The sequence below is a fragment of the Zootoca vivipara genome, chromosome 15, assembly GCF_963506605.1.
Source record: "Zootoca vivipara chromosome 15, rZooViv1.1, whole genome shotgun sequence".
In the NCBI taxonomy this organism is placed as follows: domain Eukaryota; kingdom Metazoa; phylum Chordata; class Lepidosauria; order Squamata; family Lacertidae; genus Zootoca; species Zootoca vivipara.
Window position 1 is genome coordinate 35,411,735 of NC_083290.1, and position 20,695 is coordinate 35,432,429.

Genomic DNA, 20,695 nt, shown 5'->3' on the forward strand with positions numbered 1-20,695 from the left:
CTGCTGCTTCAACTTCTTCACAGATGTGGGACCCCCTCTTCCGATTTGCAAAGAAAAGCAGAAATGCCCACATTACTTAGCAAGCAATGCTGGAACGAAGGGCTTATCCACAGTTACCTTTCCTCTGCGCTTTCCAGGCATGGTCTGCACTTTAAAGCTCTGGGTCCAAGTACTCTTTTGTTGCTCTGGAGCTTTCTCTGCAAAAACTCATTCTTAAAAGCTGAATCAGAGCAAATGGCAATTTGCTGAGAACCTGAGTTGCTGTTTGTTGCATTTCAGCTTTAAAGAGCACTCGGAGCTTTGAAGCACAGACCTGTTCCTGCAAAACACAGGGCAAAAGTTAAGTGTGGATAAGCCCTAAAGAAGGTACGTACGCTGGGTGCCACAGGCAACTTAGGCACCCAGAATTTCCGCTTTGCCCAGGGGTTTGAATCTTGCTGAGCATCCTTGCACAAGGAAGAGGCGAAATACTACTGCTTTGCCTAATGCGATTATAAAGCCGACTTTTGTATATTTTAGCAATATACTGGAATGTTCTAGTTTAAGCTGATTCCCCTTGCTGGGATGCATCTTTGATTTTCACAATGAATAAAGTGCTTTGATGAGCCCAGCCTATCTCACGTATTTATCATGCCTGTATTCTGCGCACTATGAGAAAGTGGTATCAACCTACAAGGGTCCCACTCCCTGAAGAATCATCAGGCCCACAAACTTCCAGCGTCCTGAATCAGAACCCTGATGGTCTCGGCTGGAACCAAGAACCCAGGGCTCTGTAGGCACAGGCATTTCTGCGGAGGAGCTGCCAGGGATAGAGGTTGACATCTTTCATTAAGCAGCGATAGGAACCAATCGCCCTCCAAATGCTGCTAGACTACAACTCCCACCAACCTGGACCACTGGACATGCTGCCTAGGGCTGATGGGAGCTGGAGTCCAGCCACATTTGGAAAGCTGCAGGTTCCCCATCCTGTGGCTTTATTTTCCAGGCTGAATGCTTTGAGACTCAAGCTAGCCACTGGCTCTTTTCACCTGGAAGTGGTATAAAGGAACCAGGGACATGAACAGAGTAGCACACATAGATTCATAGAGATGGGAGGGATCACGGGGGGTCAGTCCACTGCTGCAATGCAGGAATCTTTCCCCCAAAAACCCATGACTGAGATTATGAGTCTCATGCTTTACCAACTGATCCCAGCCTCTGGTATTCAGAGGAATGGTACCCTGTGTAGTTTACCTGGGCAGTGCTGGAGCTAGTACACAGCCCTGAAACTCACTGCCACCCTCTCCGCCCCATATATGGTACCCCAATGGTATCGGGAGGGTGGTCCAGCCCCACGACACCAGCTGCTACTGATTCAGACTGAACTCACAGTCGCAGCTTCCTTCATTTCTCATCGGGCCTTTTATTCAAATATAGCAGTAATTGCCACCACAAACTTTCAATTTCCCCACAGACCTTCATTCTTCCTTCTCATCACCATGCGTGATGATGTAGCACAAGGATTTGTAGTCAATGTTTCCGGCCACGTCGACGGGAGCGACTGCAAACATTTGCTCTACCTAGGGAAGAAGGGACACAAAAATGGGGGTAAGAAGGCAGCGTTCGGCTGGCCTAATTGACCAGTCCCTGCCCGGTCTTGCGAGCCTTGGGACTCTGTTGTCACGGTTTCCCCACCTCCTTGGGTCATGAGATTGGAAGGGGGAACCATTCTTGAAGTTAAATAAACGTATATTGCTTTCCAGATGATTGTGGCTAAGAGCTTGCTAATACAGTTTCTTTTAGAAATTCTAGAAATTCTACCTCCACTGTTAGAAGTAGTAAGGTAAAGGTAAAGGGACCCCTGACCATTAGGTCCAGTCGTGACCGACTCTGGGGTTGCGCGCTCATCTCGCATTATTGGCCGAGGGAGCCAGCGTACAGCTTCCAGGTCATGTGGCCAGCATGACAAAGCCGCTTCTGGCAAACCAGAGCAGCACATGGAAAAGCCGTTTACCTTCCTGCTGTTGCGGTTCCTATTTATCTACTTGCATTTTGACGTGCTTTCGAACTGCTAGATTGGCAGGAGCTGGGACCAAGCAACGGGAGCTCACCCCGTCACAGGGATTCGAACTGCCGACCCTCTGATCAGCAAGCCCTAGGCTCAGTGGTTTAACCACAGCGCCACCTGGGTCCCTGTTAGAAGTAGTAGGCCTCTGAAAATACATTGCTAGGAATTGCAGGTGGGCAGAGTGCTGTTTGCTCTCATGTTCTGCTTGCAGGTTTCCCTTAGGCATCTGGTTGGCCAGTGTGAGCCAGCAGACTTTTCTTACGTTAAATGGGAACAACAAAGCAAGGGCAATTGGCTGATTACACAGCATTTTTAAAGAAAGCAACCCTCCCCAGGTGCCGAAAGGAAATATGTTTGCTCTTCTGAATGGCTGTTGGACTGGACTGGGATGGTTTGCCATTTTGCAGCCAGTCCTACAAATTTTAAAGCACAACCATATTAATAAAGGTAAAAAGGTAAAGGACCCCTGGATGATTAAGTCCAGTCAAAGGCGACTATGGGTTTGCAGTGCTCATCTTGCTTTCAGGCCAAGGGAGCCGGCGTTAGTTTGCAGACAGCTTTCCGGGTCATGTGGCCAGCATGACTAAACCGCTTCTGGCACATAACAGTGATGGAAACCAGAGTGCATGGAAATGCCGTTTACCTTCCTGCTGCAGCGATACCTACTTGCACTGGAGTCCTTTCAAAGTGCTAGGTTGGCAGGAGCTGGGACAGAGCAACGGGAGCTCACCCTGTTGTGGGGATTTGAACCACTGACCTTCTGATCGGCAAGCCCAAGAGGCTCAGTGGTTTAGACCACAGCGCCACCCACGTCCCTATGCCATATTAAATACACCTGTTGAAAGGTGTCTCCTAGGTTTGATGCTTGTGAAAGATTCCTGCCTAAGGGGAAATTGGGATTTAAAGAGGGAGGGCGAAAAGCACACTTTAACTATGGTAGTGCTAGATCAGAAAGAGTTGCCTCACCTCCTCAGCAGAGAACTTGTCCGCCTGAGTCATCAGGAGTTGCTTAAACCTGGAAAACAAATTGGAAATAAAAAGTCAGTGCTGTTCCAACACACCACCCAGAAGCCTAATAGGAACATAGAAAGCTGCCTTATACTGTACCAAACCTTTGGTGCTTCTAGCTCAGTATTGCCTGCACTGACTGGCAGCAGCTCTCCGGGTCTCCCTCCGCCCTAGGGATACCTGGAAACTTTTGCTTGCTCTACCCATGAGCCATGGCCCTTCCCTGAAGTCTCTTCTGGGCAAACAGAGGCTTGTATGGAGAAATCCCAGGAGGTTTCCTTATACTGAGTCAGACCATTGGACCATCAAGCTCAGTAGTGGCTATACTGACTGGCAGCACCTCTCCAGGAGTTCAGACAAGGGTTCCTCCCAGTTCAACCTGAAGATGCCAGGGATGGGACCAGGAACCTTCTCGCTGTAAAGCTGATGCTCTTCCAATGAGCCATGGCTTCCTCACCCCCACCATTGGTTAAGCCAATCAGACCTAATCCAATCAGAACCCAATGGGCTTTACTCAGGAACTGAACTGTAGTTAAGGTTCTTACTCATCTTTGTTCACATAGCCAGTTCCGTTGGGGTCAAATAACTTGAAGGCAGCAAGGATGGATTCCTCGGGATCAGTGCCTGTGGAAGAGAAGGATTGCTCAACATACAGCAAAGATCCTCAAACCGAGAGCAGACCCCCTTTTGGTTGGGAGAGGGCTGGGCAGGGAGTCTGGAAGGTTTGAAGTTCCAGGGAGGAAATGGAAAGTTAACAAAAACCAAACCAAACAATGCCAACACACACACACACACACAGAGGGAGAGAGACCTCAAGGACAGAAAAGTATAACAATTTCAATTTCAACACCTTTATTGGCATATATATAAAATATAAAAACAAAGACAAAACATATAAAACATATAGGACATTAGTATAAATAGTAACTCTACATCATACAGAAATAATGGTGAGCAGGAGGAGGAAGAGGCACACAAGGGATCCTCAGCTATCATTGTTGAAGGCTAGATGTACTGATTTTAATTACATAAATTCTGGACAAGTAGTGGGCCATAATTCTGGTTTGACGACACGAAGATGGCGGTGCATCACCTCTCCGTTTGAGCTCTGTACTTACCGGTTTGTTTTACTGTTTTTTAAAGCCTTTTTAAAGCCTTTTAAAGCCTTGTCAAGTCCTCTTCTAGGCTTTTTCTTTATCTTTTTATCTTCTAGGCTTTTTCTTTTATCTTTTATCTTCTATTCTTTTAATTACGTCTTAAACTTTTACTCGGAGAAATGAGGGAATGAGGGAGTGAGGGAGTTTCTAGCTATCTCCAGTTATACCACATCCATCTTGTGGCTGTCTCTCCCAGCGTATACTCCCTACATACTCCCTGTTGCAATTCCTCATTTACTGAACAGAACTGAATTGAATTTTAACCGAACTGAGGTTTCTTAACCCCAAGTGACCTTAAACAAATATGGTGACGACCAGGACCGAAAAGTATAACAACTGGCTCCTACACCTTAAGGCAGTGATGACCAAACTTAGCCCTTCAGCTATTTTGGGACTACAACTCCCATCATCCCTAGCTAACAGGACCAGTGGTCAGGGATGATGGGAATTGTAGTCCCAAAACAGCTGAAGGGCCAAGTTTAGCCATCACTGCCTTAAGGGAACCGACTAATGGAACTTTTTGCCAGACCCCAAGACCCATCTTGGGGCTTCTGTGACTCATCCACTTGACCACTTAAATATATTTGTGAACATCAGGAAATAACAACAACGTTCATCCTGCGGTATGGGGATGCTTGTGTCATGATTTTCCATTGAGGTTGTACGCAACATAGCCCTAAGTTAAAGTCACTTAGTGGTGTGACAGGCAAAAAGTAGGTTGCTGATAACTTTCTTGCACAAACTGTTGCACAGGTTTCTGTCAGCACAACTGTTGCGCAACATTAAACTCACCTGTCCGTTTGGCACAATGCCCTGGTGCTACCGGACAGAGAATGTTGGACACACGAGCTTTGCTTGAATTGACAATTCCTACCCAAAGCCAGTGTGGTGTAATGGTTAGAGTGTCAGACTAGGACCTGGGAGACCAGGGTTCAAATCTCCACTCAGCTTTGAAGCTCACTGGGCGATCTTGGGTCTGTCACTGCCTCTCAGTCAAACCTACCTCATAAAGTGGTTGTGGGGATTAATGAGGAGGGGGAGAACCATGGATGCCAACTTGAGCTCCTTGAAGAAAAAGGTGGGGTGTAAATGCAATAAACAAACAAACAAAAACCCCTTTCTTAGCACCCCTTTCGTATGACACGCATATTGTGCATTCATCCTGATTTGTTTTGCACAGGGTTTGTGGGGAGGTCAGAGGACACCCACAATTTACCAAGCGTTCATGCTAATTTGTTAGATTATGTTGCATCGAAAAATCATTACCTGACCCTTCCCAGTGCATTTTCCTGCCAATTTCCTTGCCGCAAACCAAATTTTTTTTTGGGGGGGGGAGGTTTGTTGTACAAGAGCTTCAAATTAGCTTCAGTTGCGTAACCTCCATTTGCTGGCATGTGATTGAATCCCTCCTGAAAATAGTGGCAGTCTGGAAGTGCCCTTAGTGGTAAACCAGTTTTGTCTTTTTGGCCTCTTATGTTCAGGGGTGTTGGGTGGAAATCAAGAGCTGGATTGAGGGTTAATGAGCAAGACTGAGGGTTAGTGAGCAAGGTCCTTGGCTATGGCAGCACCAACTCACCATTCAGTTTCTCCCCAAAGAGTGTTAAGAAGACCGTGAAGTTAATTGGCCCTTTTCCTTCCTTTAGCATCTCATCCAGCTCTTCCTCCTTCACATTTATTTTCCCTGTAGAGAAAAAAGCAGGCCCTAGCAGTGAACTCCACGGACCTTTCCAGACATCCTGTTTATTGTTCATTCATGACTATTTGTGATCATGGTGTTCTTGGGGCAGTTATCTGCAATCCTTCTTTCAATACAGATGGTGGACGTTGCACCAGGTTGGACAATACGGGTCCAATTTCTGAGATAAGCAAAAAAAAAAACCCTAACCTGGAACTTCTGGGGAACTTTTGCCCAGCCTCAATCTTCAGAGACCTATATCAATTGCAAATTCTGAAAGGTTTGATACACAGCAAAATCTACATTAAACACTCTCTCTCTCTCTCTCTCTCTCTCTCTCTCTCTCTCTCTCTCTCTCTCTCTCTCTCTCTCTCTCTCTCTCTCTCTCTCTATATATATATATATATATATATAATTGTTTATACCCTGCCCATCTGGCTGGGTTTCCCCAGCCACTAACAATTAAAATACTGTTTTCTAACATTCACAAATCCTCATTGCATGTTGCAGAGACCTGGCTACTATCTTCCCTTATCCCCATCCTGAGTTAACATAAGGAAGGCTACCTAACATTCGCCTGTATGCCACTCCCTGCTAACAGCCAACTGATTAATGAACTTATGTAGATCAAATTGTCTGATACAAGGGGCAGTGCAAAAGAACATGTGTGGCTGATTCTATATGACTCTGTCCACAGGGGCATAGTAAGGTAAAGGTAAAGGGACCCCTGACCATTAGGTCCAGTCGTGACCGACTCTGGGGTTGCGCGCTCATCTCACATTATTGGCCGAGGGAGCCGGCATATAGCTTCCAGGTCATGTGGCCAGCATGACAAAGCCGCTTCTGGCAAACCAGAGCAGCACATGGAAACGCCGTTTACCTTCCCGCTGTAGCGGTTCCTATTTATCTACTTGCATTTTGACGTGCTTTCGAACTGCTAGGTTGGCAGGAGCTGGGACCAAGCAACGGGAGCTCACCCCGTCACAGGGATTCGAACCGCCGACCTTCTGATCAGCAAGCCCTAGGCTCAGTGGTTTAACCACAGCGCCACCTGGGTCCCCTACAGGGGCATAGTACAGGCATATAATTTTTTTCCCATTTCCCTCTTGAATCATCCCCACCCCACCCCCACCTGTGCACACAAAATTTGGTGAACCATATTAGCCCTGGTCTACATTCAACAGACTTCCCAGGGTTTTTGCTTTGGGGATAATGTCATTTGAATACATGTCTCCCCGTAAAAACAACTTCACCACTGGCCTTTGTAGCTCGTCTCCTCCTTTTTCTGCGCTAGAAGAGAAAATAGAGCTCTCCAAATTTAGGAAAGATGCACAAAGCCCATTATGCTCATAGAGTGTAGTGGGGGTTGCAGACGAGCTCAAAAGAAATCTGGGAGGGGGTGGGCTGTAGTTAGGCTGAGTCACGGGGCGTGCCATTGAGTTTGATTGACAGCAGCATTTTACTTAACACCCATGTTGCTTTCGGTTTCCCTCACTCTCGGAAAAGCCTTCGAATCTCCCGCCCGCCCGCCCGCCGCTGCTTTTAGGCTTAGTCAACACTGCTTGCCCGTTCGCGGGGGTTGCCTGTATTCAGGGGCCCAGTAGGAATTTTGCCACTTGGCTGAATGGCTGTTGCCATTTGGTTTTTGCCTACTGACAAGCAAATTGTCACAACTTGTTAGGTTGGCCGTTAGGCTTTGGTTAAAAATTGGTATAGGAGGGGCATGGCATAAAAACGCCTACCCCCCTTACTTGCTCCTTATAGAAGTATTCCGTTAAAGGAATCCTGGGGCTCAGGGACTCTAGTCCATTCATCCTGCCATAGGCAAGGATGGTGCGGCCATTACAGAGCCGAGCCTTGGGGAACACTCCTTGGGGGAGGAGAGTGCCTGAGAACAGTACCTCCAATCCCTTGGGGTGTTTACTTGACTTACCTACCATTAGGTAAGTCGAAGCTGGTCCTGACCCAAAAGGGGGTCAGATGGAATTGGTCCTGCCCAACCCGGGCAGATGGAAATGGTCCTGTCCCTTAGAGTGGACAGATGGATTAACCAAAGCCTAAGCCAACACTCAGAATTAAAATGTATTTTGAATAAAGTTGTGGCCAAAATAATGCCAAAAACCCAAACCTAAAATATTGTGTCAGTTGTGAGTTATTTTGGGATTTCTGGGAGCTTTGTCACGCAAACCACCACCCTGTGTACTAGAAATAAAGCTGTCACTTCTGAAAGTGACAAGCTGTTTATCAAAAATGACACCATCCAGAGATGAAGGACCGTGAAGTGCTCATAGCTCCAGAAATAACATGCACTGTCACAGTGGCCGGAGTGGACTACTTCAGAGTAACGACGCTACGCAGCTCTGCATTTTATTCTTTTATTGGTGCTGCGTATTTACAGTGCTCAAGTCATTGCTATTTACACGGAGCGATGTTGTCAGTCGGTTTCAGAACCTCCTAATGGCTTTTGGCGCGTCTTTCTCCAACACAAAAGCTTTGGCAGACCCATCCTCTTGCCCCTCCTCTTCCTGCGTAATTCTGGAGTTGGAGGGATGGGTCTTCCCCCCTTGCTTGCCCCTTCCTGTCCCACCTGGGACCCTGGCTCCTCTACCTTGCCTGAGCCTCGGACACGACTTCCTGCTTCCCCACTGGAATCGGAACTCTCCCTGCTTTCCCCTTTGCTCGGGGACGGGCTTGAACTCAGGAGGGGAGGGACTTCGCGATATCCCCTGTCCCTCACATCCACCCCCCTCCCAAGCTCTCCTTCACCCCTCCCCAGGCCCCCCCCATGTGTCGGTGACGACTGGAAGCCTAAGAACTCAGTGCTCTCCGAGCCCGTTGGTGTGAATACCTCCCCCCAGTCCTGCGAGCCCCCCCCTTCCGCCTGGGCGGACGGGAATCCCAAAAAGTCCGTGGCGTCAGAGCTGGTGGGGGTAAAAACGTTCTGCCAATCTGCTCCTTCCTCTGACTGGGTGGATCTCGGTGACACCCATACCTCATCCTCTGGTTCCTCAAACTCCGCTTCCCAGCGCCATGGTGAGCTGCTCTCCCGTGCCTCCTCCTCCTCCCCCTCCCTTTCCATGTGCCAGGGCTTGGGTCTGTGGGGAAAGAGGGCGTGAAATTCTTCCACCAAGAATTCCTCCTGTATCTGAGTGGCTGGGACCCATTCATTCTGGGACGGTGGAGCATCCTCCCATGCCATGAGGTACTCCAGTCCCCCCACCCCCCACCTTGAATCCAGGATGGCCGTGGCCTCATTGAGTTGCTCCCTGCCTTCCCTCTCCCCCCCTCCCTCGGGGGTTTGTTCGCTGTCTCGGAGCCTGCTGCTTTCCCTGTACGGCGACAGCAGCGATCTATGAAACACTGGATGCACCCTCATGTCCTCTGGCAGTGCCAGCCTGTATGCCACCGGGTTGACCTGTTGCGTGACCGTGAAGGGGCCCAGCCTTTTGGGTGCCAGCTTCTTGCACCTCCCTCTGGTGGGAAGGCCCTCCGAGGACAACCACACCTTGTCCCCCACCCTGATGACCTCCCCTTGTCGCCTGTGGCGATCTGCCCCCTTTTTGTACGCTTCCTTGGCCCTCTCCAAGTGTTCTCTGAGCTGCTGGTGCACCGTCTCCAGTTCCTCTGCCCAATCCTCAGCCTGTGGGCCCTCCTCCTCCTCCTCCTCCCTCTCCCTCTCTGGGAAAGATCTGAGGTCGCGCCCGTAATTGGCCTTAAAGGGCGACACCCCTGTGGAGACGTGCACTGCATTGTTGTAGGCAAATTCTGCTAGTGGCAAGCGATCCACCCAGTCCGTTTGCCGCTGGCTGACGTAGCATCTCAGGTACTGCTGCAGAATGGCGTTGACCCTCTCCGCTTGTCCGTTGGTCTGCGGGTGTCTAGCCGTCGACAAGCTGACCTCCACCTGCAGGAGGTTCATGAGCCGCCGCCAGAACCTGGAAACAAATTGGCGGCCACGATCCGAAATAACCCTTAAAGGTAATCCATGCAGTCTGAAAATGTGATCAACAAACAGTTTGGCTGTCTCTTCTGCCGAGACTGCCCTGGCACACGGTATAAAGTGACACATTTTGGACATAAGGTCCACCACCACCAACACTGCAGTCTTACCCCTGGACGAAGGCAGATCTGTGATGAAGTCCATGGACACCACTTCCCACGGCCTGTGTGGTGTGGCTAAGGGCTCCAGCAACCCTGGTGGCGCTGCTCTGACCACCTTCGCCCGCTGGCAGGTGGTACAGCCCCTTACATAGTCTCGAACATCTTCCCGCACCCCTGGCCACCAGAAGTGTCTCATGACTAGGGGAGCGGTTTTGTCCCTTCCAAAATGCCCCGCTGTAGGGTTGTCGTGCATCTGCTTGAGGACCGTACGTCGAAGCTGGGTGGTGGGTAGGTACAGCGCACCCTTGTAGAAAAGCAGCCCTCTGCGTTCTGCAAAGTCTTTTGCCTGCTCCCTCCCCCCTCTCAGTTCTCTGAAGATGCGGTTGGCAAATTCATCCGCTGCCGTCAGTGCTGTGAGTTCTGCCTCGCTCACCACAGCTGCTCCGCAGGACCATGCCGACGGGGGGAAAATGTGCCTTGGGGCTGGTGGCGCCTCCTCCTCCATGTACTCTGGCTTGCGGGAGAGGGCATCCGCCCTGACATTCTGCTCCCCCGGGATGTAGTGGATGGAGAAGTTGAAGTTCGAGAAGAACTCTGCCCACCGTATCTGCCGCTGGTTGAGCACCCTGGCAGTTCTCCAGAACTCCAGGTTCTTGTGGTCTGTGCACACCTGGATGGGGTGCTTCGCGCCCACCAGGAAGTGTCGCCAGTGCTGGAACGCAGCGTAGATCGCAAGAAGTTCCCTATCAAACACTGTGTAGTTGCGTTCAGGCTGTGTCAGCTTCCTGGAGAAGAAGGCACAGGGTCTCCACTCCCTGTTGGCGTCCAGTTGCAACAAAATTGCGCCCACAGCTTTTTCAGAAGCATCTGTCTCAATGCGTAGGGGCGCGTCCTGCACCACATGGAACAGGTTTTGGTCTGAGGCGAACACTCTCTTGAGGCTTTCGAACGCTGCTTGCGCCTCTGGTGTCCACTTGAACTTCTGCTTGCCTCTCAGGCAGTCCGTGATGGGAGCCGTAACGCGAGAGAAGTTCTTGATGAACTTCCTGTAGAAGTTAGCGAAGCCTAGTAGGCGTTGGGCATCTTTGCGCGTCCTGGGGCTGTGCCAGTCCAGGATGGCCTGCACCTTGTCCTTGTCCATCGCCAGCCCCTTGTCTGACAGCTTGTAGCCCAGGAAGTCCACCTCTTTGGTGTGAAACTTGCACTTCTCCAGCTTCACATACAGGTGGTGCTCCTTCAGGCGTTGCAACACCTCTCTGACATCTTTCACATGCTGCACTGGGTCATTCGAGTAGATAAGGATGTCATCTAGGAAGACCAAGCATTTCCTGAAGAGGAGGGACCCCAGGACGTGGTGCATGAAGGCCTGGAAGCATGCTGAGCCCCCTTGCAAACCGAAGGGCATCACCAGATATTCAAAAGAGCCCAGAGGCGTGAACATCGTGGTTTTCCATTCATCTCCTTCCCGGATCCTGATCAAGTTGTACGCCCCCCTTAGGTCCAGCTTGGTGAAAATCTTGCCCCTGCGTGCCGCTGTCAGGAGATCATCCACTCTGGGCATGGGGAAAGCCACGGGCTCTGTCACCGAATTCAGCCGTCTAAAGTCCACCACAAGACGGCGCTGTTGCGTGTCTTTCTTGTCCACCCAGAAGACCGGGCTGCCCCCTGCTGCCTTGCTTTCCCTTATGAACCCCCGCTTGAGGTTCTTGTCGATGAAAGCGCGCAGATCCTCCAGCTCCTGGTCTGACATGGCGTACAGCTTGGCTGGGGGTATCGTCGCCCCTGGCACCAGGTTGATCTGGCAGTCAAAAGGCCTGTGCGGGGGTAGGTGGTCGGACTCCGCTTCGCTGAAGACCTCCTGCAGGTCCCAGTACTGCTTGGGTATTGCCTCACCCCCTTTGATATGCATGGTGGCCACCGTGGCTATCGGAGGCCCCTCCCCTGGTTGGTGCTGCATGCAATGTTCCAGACAAAAGTCTGACCCAAACGTGATGCACCTCTGGTGCCAACTGATGGAGGGGTCGTGGCGCGCCAGCCAGCTCATGCCCAAGACGATGGGGGGGTCTGAGATGGTGGTGACGTTGAACGCCAGTGTCTCTGAGTGCCTTCCCACCGTCATTCTCATGGGGGGGGTTTGATGTGTGATGGCCCCTCCCAGCAGCTCCCTGCCGTCAATGGTTGCTACGTGCAGAGGAAAATCCAACTGCAAAAGCTGGATTTGGTGCTCTTCTGCAAAGCTTCTCGAGAAGAAGTTGGCGGACGCCCCACTGTCAATTAAGGCGAGGACCGTCAGGGGATAGCCATTTGGGAGCGTTAGCGTCACTTCTAGAACCACTCCTGCTCTGGGAGGGGTGGGCTGGCTCTGCACCTCTCTGTGCGGGTGGGCGGGCTGGGGCTGTTGTCTGCTGACTGTGCCTGGCTGCTGCCCCTTGTCTCCTGCAGCCAGGCTTTCCCGTTTCCCTGCTGTGGTGCTGCGTCAGTGGGGGAGGGCACCACCGTTCCCGCCTTTCCTTGCCACTCCCTGCGATGTGGGCAGTCTCTGACGAGATGCTGGGGTGAGTTGCAGAGAAAGCAATTCCCGCCCCTTCCCTCCTTGCGTCTTGGCGCCGCTGGGGTTTGAAAAGCCCGCGCGCGCGCGCTATCAATCTGCATGGTCTCCTGGTCCTGGCTGGCTCCAGGCGTGGCCTGAAAGGGTTGTTGAGGGAGTGGCTTCTCCTGCGACCGTGGGAACCAAGCCCGCTTTGCGCGCGTCGCTTGCTTGTCGTTCCACCGGGATTCCTGCCTCACCCCCACCGCCAGAGCTGCTTTGCTCAGCTGATCCATAGTACTGGGCTTTGGACCTCTCGAGAGTTCATCCTTCACCTCCTCGCTCAAACCCAAGTAAAACGCAGCTTGCATGGGAGGCGAATCCAAAACCCACCCCAGTCTGTGCACCAGCATGGTGAATTTCGCCCAATATGCGCGAACTGTCATATTTCCTTGGCGTAAATTATGCAGTTCCTCCTTAGTCTGGTCCAAATGACTATCGGACGAATACATCGTCCTCAAACCTTCTAGAAATTGTTGGACATTTTTCATGCAAGGATTCTTGGTTGCGATTAATGGTCTTAGCCACTCCCTGGCTGCTCCGGTGAGATGTTCCACAATAAACGCTACTCTGTGCTCATCATCGGGGAACTCATTCTGGTGCAGCTCAAGAGCATACACGATCTCAGTCTCAAAGCCCTGAAACTCCTTCGGGTCTCCATTGAACTTGCTTACAAGGGTCCCTGCTCTCCTTCCTGGCAGCACTTGGACTTGGGGAGCCCCTCCCGCCTTGTTTTTCTCTGCATCCAGCTTGTTTTGGAGGTCTACCGCCACCGCCCTTAAATGCTGCTCTTTTTCCTGGAGCTCTCTCACCTGTTCCGCAAGTTGTAGCCGGTCGTCCTGGACCTTCTTAGTCTCCTCTTTAGCTGCCTTCAATTCTCCCTGCGCCTGCAGCGACAGCTGTTGCAGTTCTAGCTGGGCTTGCTCAGCGATCTGCCGCCACTTCTCCGCCTCGGACACGCTCATCCCGGCAACTCCGAAGTAGCCCAAAAATGATTAGGAGGTTGCTGTCACAGTGGCCGGAGTGGACTACTTCAGAGTAACGACGCTACGCAGCTCTGCATTTTATTCTTTTATTGGTGCTGCGTATTTACAGTGCTCAAGTCATTGCTATTTACACGGAGCGATGTTGTCAGTCGGTTTCAGAACCTCCTAATGGCTTTTGGCGCGTCTTTCTCCAACACAAAAGCTTTGGCAGACCCATCCTCTTGCCCCTCCTCTTCCTGCGTAATTCTGGAGTTGGAGGGATGGGTCTTCCCCCCTTGCTTGCCCCTTCCTGTCCCACCTGGGACCCTGGCTCCTCTACCTTGCCTGAGCCTCGGACACGACTTCCTGCTTCCCCACTGGAATCGGAACTCTCCCTGCTTTCCCCTTTGCTCGGGGACGGGCTTGAACTCAGGAGGGGAGGGACTTCGCGATATCCCCTGTCCCTCACATGCACCAAGTTCTTAGAGGCTCTGAAGATAACCAGGTGGGCATTAGAAAGGTCACTGTGAATTTTTTGACATAGGAAACTGCCTAATACTGAGTCAGACTATTGGTCTAGCTCGCTCAGCATTGCCTGCACTGACTGGCAGGAGCCCTCCAGAGTCCCAGGCAACAGTCTCCCCATGTGATGCAGATTCTCTACCACTGTGCTACAGCTCTTTCCAGTTGTGAATGTTGCTTTTAGTAAATAGAAATTGCTTCTCCCTAAATCAGTGCCCTGCAGATGTTTTGGACTCCAACTCCCATCAGACCCCTAGATTTGCATGCTGGAAGTGCCAAGATCAATCTCTGGCATCTCCCATTTTGTATGTTCCTTTGTCAGTTTTAAAGATGGAGATTACAAAAATCTCTCTCTGCCAAAGACTCTGAATCCAGGTCTGGCTATTTGGCACTGTTTTTCCTTGTACCAGTTAGCTGCTCTCTCTCTCTCTCTCTCTCTCTCTCTCTCTCTCTCTCTCTCTCTCTCTCTCTCTCTCTCTCTCTCTCTCCTGAACTTTTGAAGAGTGCAATTTCATGGTGACCGGAGGCACTCACCCAGTTGACCGTATGTCTCTTTCAAGTCCGATTTGCTAATAATGCCATCACGATTCTGGTCAATGCAGCTGAATGCCTTGGGGGAAAGATAAGGAATGTTAAATCTACTCTCTCTATTTCTCGAGTTTAATTCCTTTCTGCCACTATAATAAGAACATACACACTCACACAAATATTTCCCAGTCCCCCGCCTGCATCCACTCCTCTTTGTTATCTCTCCAGCGAAGGGCAAAAGTGATTATAGTGCTTCATTAGTTGAGCAGCCCTTGCTTGTTTCACAAGTTATGCAAACCAGTAGAGTTGGGGGCTGCATGTTATAAGCCTGTAATTCAAATGTAAAACCCGCGTCCCTGATAGTCTAACAATACAGGAGCAGGAGCAGAAAATTCCCATTTTCAGTTCACTGCACTGTGATATTCTGGAAAGTGTTGTGCTATGAGAAGAGTTTCACCCAAATTCACATGACCTTACAGGTCTATACAGGGACAGTTCTGTGGTAGTGATGAGTGGACTTGTCAGTTTCAGTTTCTCTCAATTTCTCATTTCCCCCCATCCTGAGTTCAGTTCTCTACATTTCCACAACAGTTTGCAATATTTTCTCCTGGGGGGGGGGGAAGCCTCCTGAAAAACCACCAGCATTTAAGTGAACATTTCTCCTAATTTACACTTTTTAAAATGCAACTTTGCCCAATATGCACATTTTTGCAAAGCAATTACTCATAACATAACACATTTCTCTATGTCATTTTCACCAATAAATGCATTATGACGTGCACCTCACCCCAGTAGGCAGTATGTGCATCTTAGTTCACATTACTTGGCTGGATATTGGCACTGCAAAATCCAGAGCAGTGTGAATTTTGAAGGGTAGCTGCCCTTCAGTTTGCTTATCTTTTCAGGAAGTGTGAAAGAATTAAGTTCACCTTTAAATGCAAAGTGAACTGCATTCTCTCCCATCCCTAGTCTGCAGGTCTCACGCTGAATTGCCTTGTGCAATTCAGATCCCTGATCATGCAAAGAGGTGACATAAAGAGACATATGAACCCCATCTCTTTGCCATGATGACTCAATGGTAGAGCTTTGCATGAAGAACAACAGCCCAGATTCAGTCCCTGACTTCTCCAGGTTGGCAGCTAGGGCAGACTCCCACCTGAAATCTTGGAGAGTCACCACCAGGTAGCATAGACTTATTCCCACTGCCAGGTAGAATAGACCTGACTCACAGAGTCCACCTTTGTCAATGGCACTCCACTGGATGCAGGCTGAGTTCAGGCTTGGAACTCATTTCCTTGGCTCAACGGGGGGGGGGGGGAACCCTGGGCATCTCACCTCCTTGAACTCTTGGATCTGCGACTGCTCAAACATGGAGAAGACATTGGAGGAGCTCCTCTGGGCATGCTTTGCGGCAGCTTTGCTCCGAGTCCCGGCTTTTCTGCTGGCCTGAACAATAACAGCAACAAGAAGAGTAACAGGTTACAACAGCACCAGTCAGTACGGTATACCTGACACATTGGAATGACGTCAATCACAGGACTCATTATGTTTACACAACTAGAAGACTGGAGACAAGATCCAACACACACATTTCATTTGTGCAAAGATTTACACTTGTACAATTCCCCCCCCCACCTTCTCCTCTCTTTCTCTTCCCAAAACTGCTCCAGAGGATTGAGGGATCCCACAGAACAGATGGGGGTGGGCAGAGGGAGGAAAGTTCCATTGCACAAGCATAAATCCTTGTGAAAACAGCACGGTTTTCTTAATGCTACATTGGCTACAACTCTAGTTAGTGTGTCGGCTGCAGTGTGCAGGTGTGTCGTGCGAACGCTCCTCCCAGGGCTGGAATAGGGGTTATTTAACCTCCGGTTTGCTAGTGAAACTGAATTACTGTGTCGTGAAATGATGCACGTCTAAAAAGCGTGTCACCAACATGAAAAGGTTGGAAAGCTCTGTTTGGAAAGCTCTACCCTAGGGGATTAGTTGTGGGCTCAGGTTATTGAATCATCAAATTGTAGTGTCCCGAAGGTCATCTAGTTCAACCCCCTGAAATGCAGGAATCTCAATCTCAATTAATTTTTAATTCACCTGCTGAGCATTGGATATATTTGCTCTGCCATAGCCTATCCTGCCCTGGCTTCCAAAGCTGACAAAAAGCACATACACAAACTTGAATATCTTCACTGCACGGTTTAATCCCATACCGGATAAGGTTGCAATATTATAGAACTGCTGCGATTCAAAAACACATTTACATCACAATCAGATGCACATCCTAACTGGTTCAGGGAGGCTTACTTTCTAGTAACAGTGTTTAGGACTGCAATCTTGGCAACCACTAACAATCGGCGTGTTATAGGGAATGGGGATCAGAAGCTGAAGGAGAGCAGTCCACTGGCATGTGTGTATTTAGGGATAAACAACGTGCAAGTATTTAGAACAAGGAAACCTGTGGCCCTCCAGATGTTGTTGGACTACAAATCCCATCATGCCTGACAAAATTGTGCCACAGATTCCCCATCTCTGGGGAAGAGCCATCTAGCTCACAAACCCATTCGGAGAACTGGAAAAGCGAACTGAAAGCTGGAGAAATTTGTGGCATGTGTGTGCACACTAACTTAATTTTAAAAAGCAAGCATCCTGCATTATTTCCCTGACAGGCAAAACAGGACACAAGCAGGACTGGGTGCTACCAGGGACAGGTACCATTTCCTGTTTCTTCATAGTTGCATCCTTCTGAACATGAGCAAATATTTGCCACCATCCCTTGGATATTAGATCTTCCCAGTCAACACCCTTTCTCCAGTTCTCTCTTGTCTGCATACAGGCTGAACCATTGCTCTCTCCCTTTGCTTGGTTTCTTCTTCCTCCTCAGTGGGACAGAGTAACCGTTCAACATTTATGTGTGATCAGCTGAAAGCTCAGTGCTATGAAGAATACATACAAAAGCAGAGAGAAACAGCGTACTCACCATTCTGGATGTCCTTCTGAAGAACAGAGAAGTTCTGGATGGTGTCAAGCATCAGCTCAGGCTATATCCCACAGCTTATCACTTGGTGAGCTAAATCAGGAGCCCGGTGGCAGGAGGAGAGAGCCAAACTTGGCAGTCCCCAGTGCTGAGAACTGATAAGGTTTGGATGTCATAGTGCATTGTAGTCTTTGCTGATGGAGGGAGCGAGGCATTCCTGAGCCGAGTGTTCCACTCTGAATGGAGTCTCCCATGTTCCTTCTCTATGCAGTAGTGCCAGGATTATTATTATTTAGGCCTGTATTTGGAGCGGGGCTATATATGTGACCTGACCTCCTTCCTTGCTAGGGATGAGGGAACCTGCCAATTTCAGTTTTTTGTTTTTCCCATCCAAAATTCACTTCTCTATACTGATTTCTGCTTCAGTTTGCCAATAAAAGGCAGCAGGGGGTGGAACCCCCCATGGAAATTCACCGGCATTTTACTTCACATTTCTAATATATGCATTTTGTGTATACAATTTTGCCTAACAGAAACATTTTTTGCAAAGCAATTTTCCCTAATATAATGCATTTTTGTATGTTACTTTGTAAGCTGCCTTATCATTTGAGGGGGCATTTAAGATTGTCCCTTGAAAGAGGATTTTCTATGTGCCATAAATTTGATGGGCTGTCTAGTCCAAGTCGGATTTAAAGATACACATAGGAACCTAGTCAGAACCCTGGCCGATCTAGACCTTCAGGCAAGGGACATTTCTCCCTTACCTGGAGATCCCAGGGATCAAACCTGAGACCTGATGCATGCAAAGTTCTACCTTGAAGTTGCCCAGCAACCTCTTCCTTTTCTAGGATTATGGCTGCTTGCACACCATGTATATTTAAAGCAGACACACCATGAAAGAATCCTGGGAACAATACTTTGATATGGGGGCTGGTGTTATAACTCTGTGATGGGTAAACTACAGTTCCCAGGATTCTTTAAGAGTGGTGGATGGTATGTGCTCAGCCAATGTTACCTGCTTCTGATCCTTTTGACTGTTGGTTGTTACCTGTGGAATTTGCTCACTACCTGGCCTGGTCCATCCATGCTACACATCTGTGGCCTCACCACACTTGCAGACAGCTCTTCCTTTTTCTAAAACATGACTGCTTGGAATTCCACAGAATTCGAGAAGACAGCATGCACAATACAGTTGCAGTTTTGTTCTCCAGCATTACAGAGAACCAAAGGTGGACTTTGGTCTTTCAAATTTCAGCAGCGCGCTGTGCAAGGCCAAAATTTGGTGCACCCATCTCTCACCGTCCATTCTACTCGTGCGGCCCTCCCCCCCCAGCTCTGTGCCCAGTGTACACTACGCTAAACCCACCTCTGAGATTATCTGGCCAGATGGGACATTCTGGGCTTATGCTGCAGTTTCTGTACTTAGTTCTCCAAAAATGCTGACATTAAAATGCATTGCCGTTTTTGAAATGTGCTTTTTGGCCCAGGAGACATTTGCTGCTGCTGTTTCTACCATTGGCTTATGCTCCTTGAAGGTTTGCTTTGCGATGAAATGGGGTTTTTAACGTGTGTAAATCTGCACAGAAATATACTTGTTAGGTGCAGCTTATTCTACTGCTGTGGCACAACGTTAGGTCAAGCTGCGCTGGATAAAATTCTGCATTCTTTACAAGAAAGGTACTATTCTACTGAGGAGAATGGAAAACAGCATACAGACTCCGTTTCATGGGCACATTTCATGACAGGTTTATGTGTTATATAACAGAACACTTGCAGCAGCCAGGCCTTCTGACCAATTACACCAATTTGTACCAGCTGCACTGACAGCCTAATTGTTTTCATACCCTATTTCCAGTAGGCTTTTAAAGCCATACAGTGTAATTTGGGACCAGGTTGTCTGAAGAATCATCTATACCTGGCATGAGCCTCCCTGTGTACTAACATCAGCACCCGAGGTTCTGCTTTCTTAAGCGCTGTAAGATTAGAGAGTACTGAGAACATGGCCTTTGCCGTGGTGACCCCACTGCTTTGGAACTCCATCTTTCAAAACATTAAAGATGGCTTAGGAGTGATTACAAGTTAGCATTGCCTACCTGAGGGTAAGCTACTTCCCACGGTTGTGAGTTAAGTCCATGCGCACTGACGTTAGGCTGGCATGGGCGTGTCATAAATGAACTATTCTGCTCATATGCAACTGCATAATGACTGTATGGAGAACCTCCAGTTTTCATTGTGCTAGAAGAAGTTTTGCAATGCTATATGGCATGGACATCGGGGGTGGGGAGGGGTGGGGAGTACCCCAAACTGAGTCTTTGTTGTCACCAGCTTGTCTTGATCTGAAAAGGGGGAAAGTCAAATAATAATTGCCTGTTTTGGGGCGGAGTGGAATACTGGGGGTGGAATAATATAATGGATTAGAGTCTTTTAGAACAGCCCCCCCTCCTCTTCCTCTTACAAATCTCAACTGGCTGTAATCCTGTTCTTACTTACCTGGCAGTAAGACCCACCAAATACAGTGGAATTTGCATTCAAGTAAACACGCATACCGGTAGGATTGGTATTGCTTTGTACTCCACTCCACACTGTAGCACAGGTGTAAGGTTTGATAAACAACAACAAAAAAGATACGACAGGGGCAAGTTTAAAAAGTTTTTTATTTTTTTATTCTTATTATTTTTAATATAAAAGGGCCCCTGGATCCATAAGCAGGATAGCAGGAGACAGAGGGAAAAGAACCAAAAAAAAAGTGGGAAATAAACAATATTATGACAGTGGGGGAGAGAGTCTGGGTCAAACATCTGTACGAGCTGAAATCAGGGGATCAAACTTTCTGTAGTTGCTGCTAAGGGATGCCCAAGACATTACATTTTAAAAACAGAATGGACCAATCTTCAGTAAATCTTAGGAGCTTCCAGACTGAAGCCTGTTACTTTCCCACTTCAAATCACACATGCAACTGCAACTCACCTTTCGCTCTGTGGCAGGTTTAGCATGCTTGCAGGTGGAGGGGGCTGGTTTCATCCCACTATGTCCCATCCACACTAGTGGACTGATCACAGGTGGGCAAGCAGTGTTCCAGCAAATTGACATCCTCACTTCCCCCCTGACCCAAGTGCTTACCTATCTGGTTATGC

General features: G+C 49.0%; 1 protein-coding gene across 1 annotated transcript; it reads right to left on the reverse strand.

Moving 5' to 3' along the window:
* Window positions 1-1,398: 1,398 nt before the first annotated feature.
* On the reverse strand, window positions 1,399-17,626 carry MYL7 (myosin light chain 7). Its single transcript, XM_035139498.2, has 7 exons — window positions 17,565-17,626; window positions 15,926-16,036; window positions 14,597-14,672; window positions 5,789-5,893; window positions 3,601-3,679; window positions 3,014-3,062; window positions 1,399-1,559 (listed from the first exon to the last, which is right to left on the reverse strand). The coding sequence occupies exons 1-7, from the start codon at window positions 17,565-17,567 to the stop codon at window positions 1,458-1,460; spliced, it is 525 nt and encodes a 174-aa protein (XP_034995389.1). The 5' UTR covers window positions 17,568-17,626; the 3' UTR covers window positions 1,399-1,457.
* Between the last annotated feature and the right edge of the window lie 3,069 nt (window positions 17,627-20,695).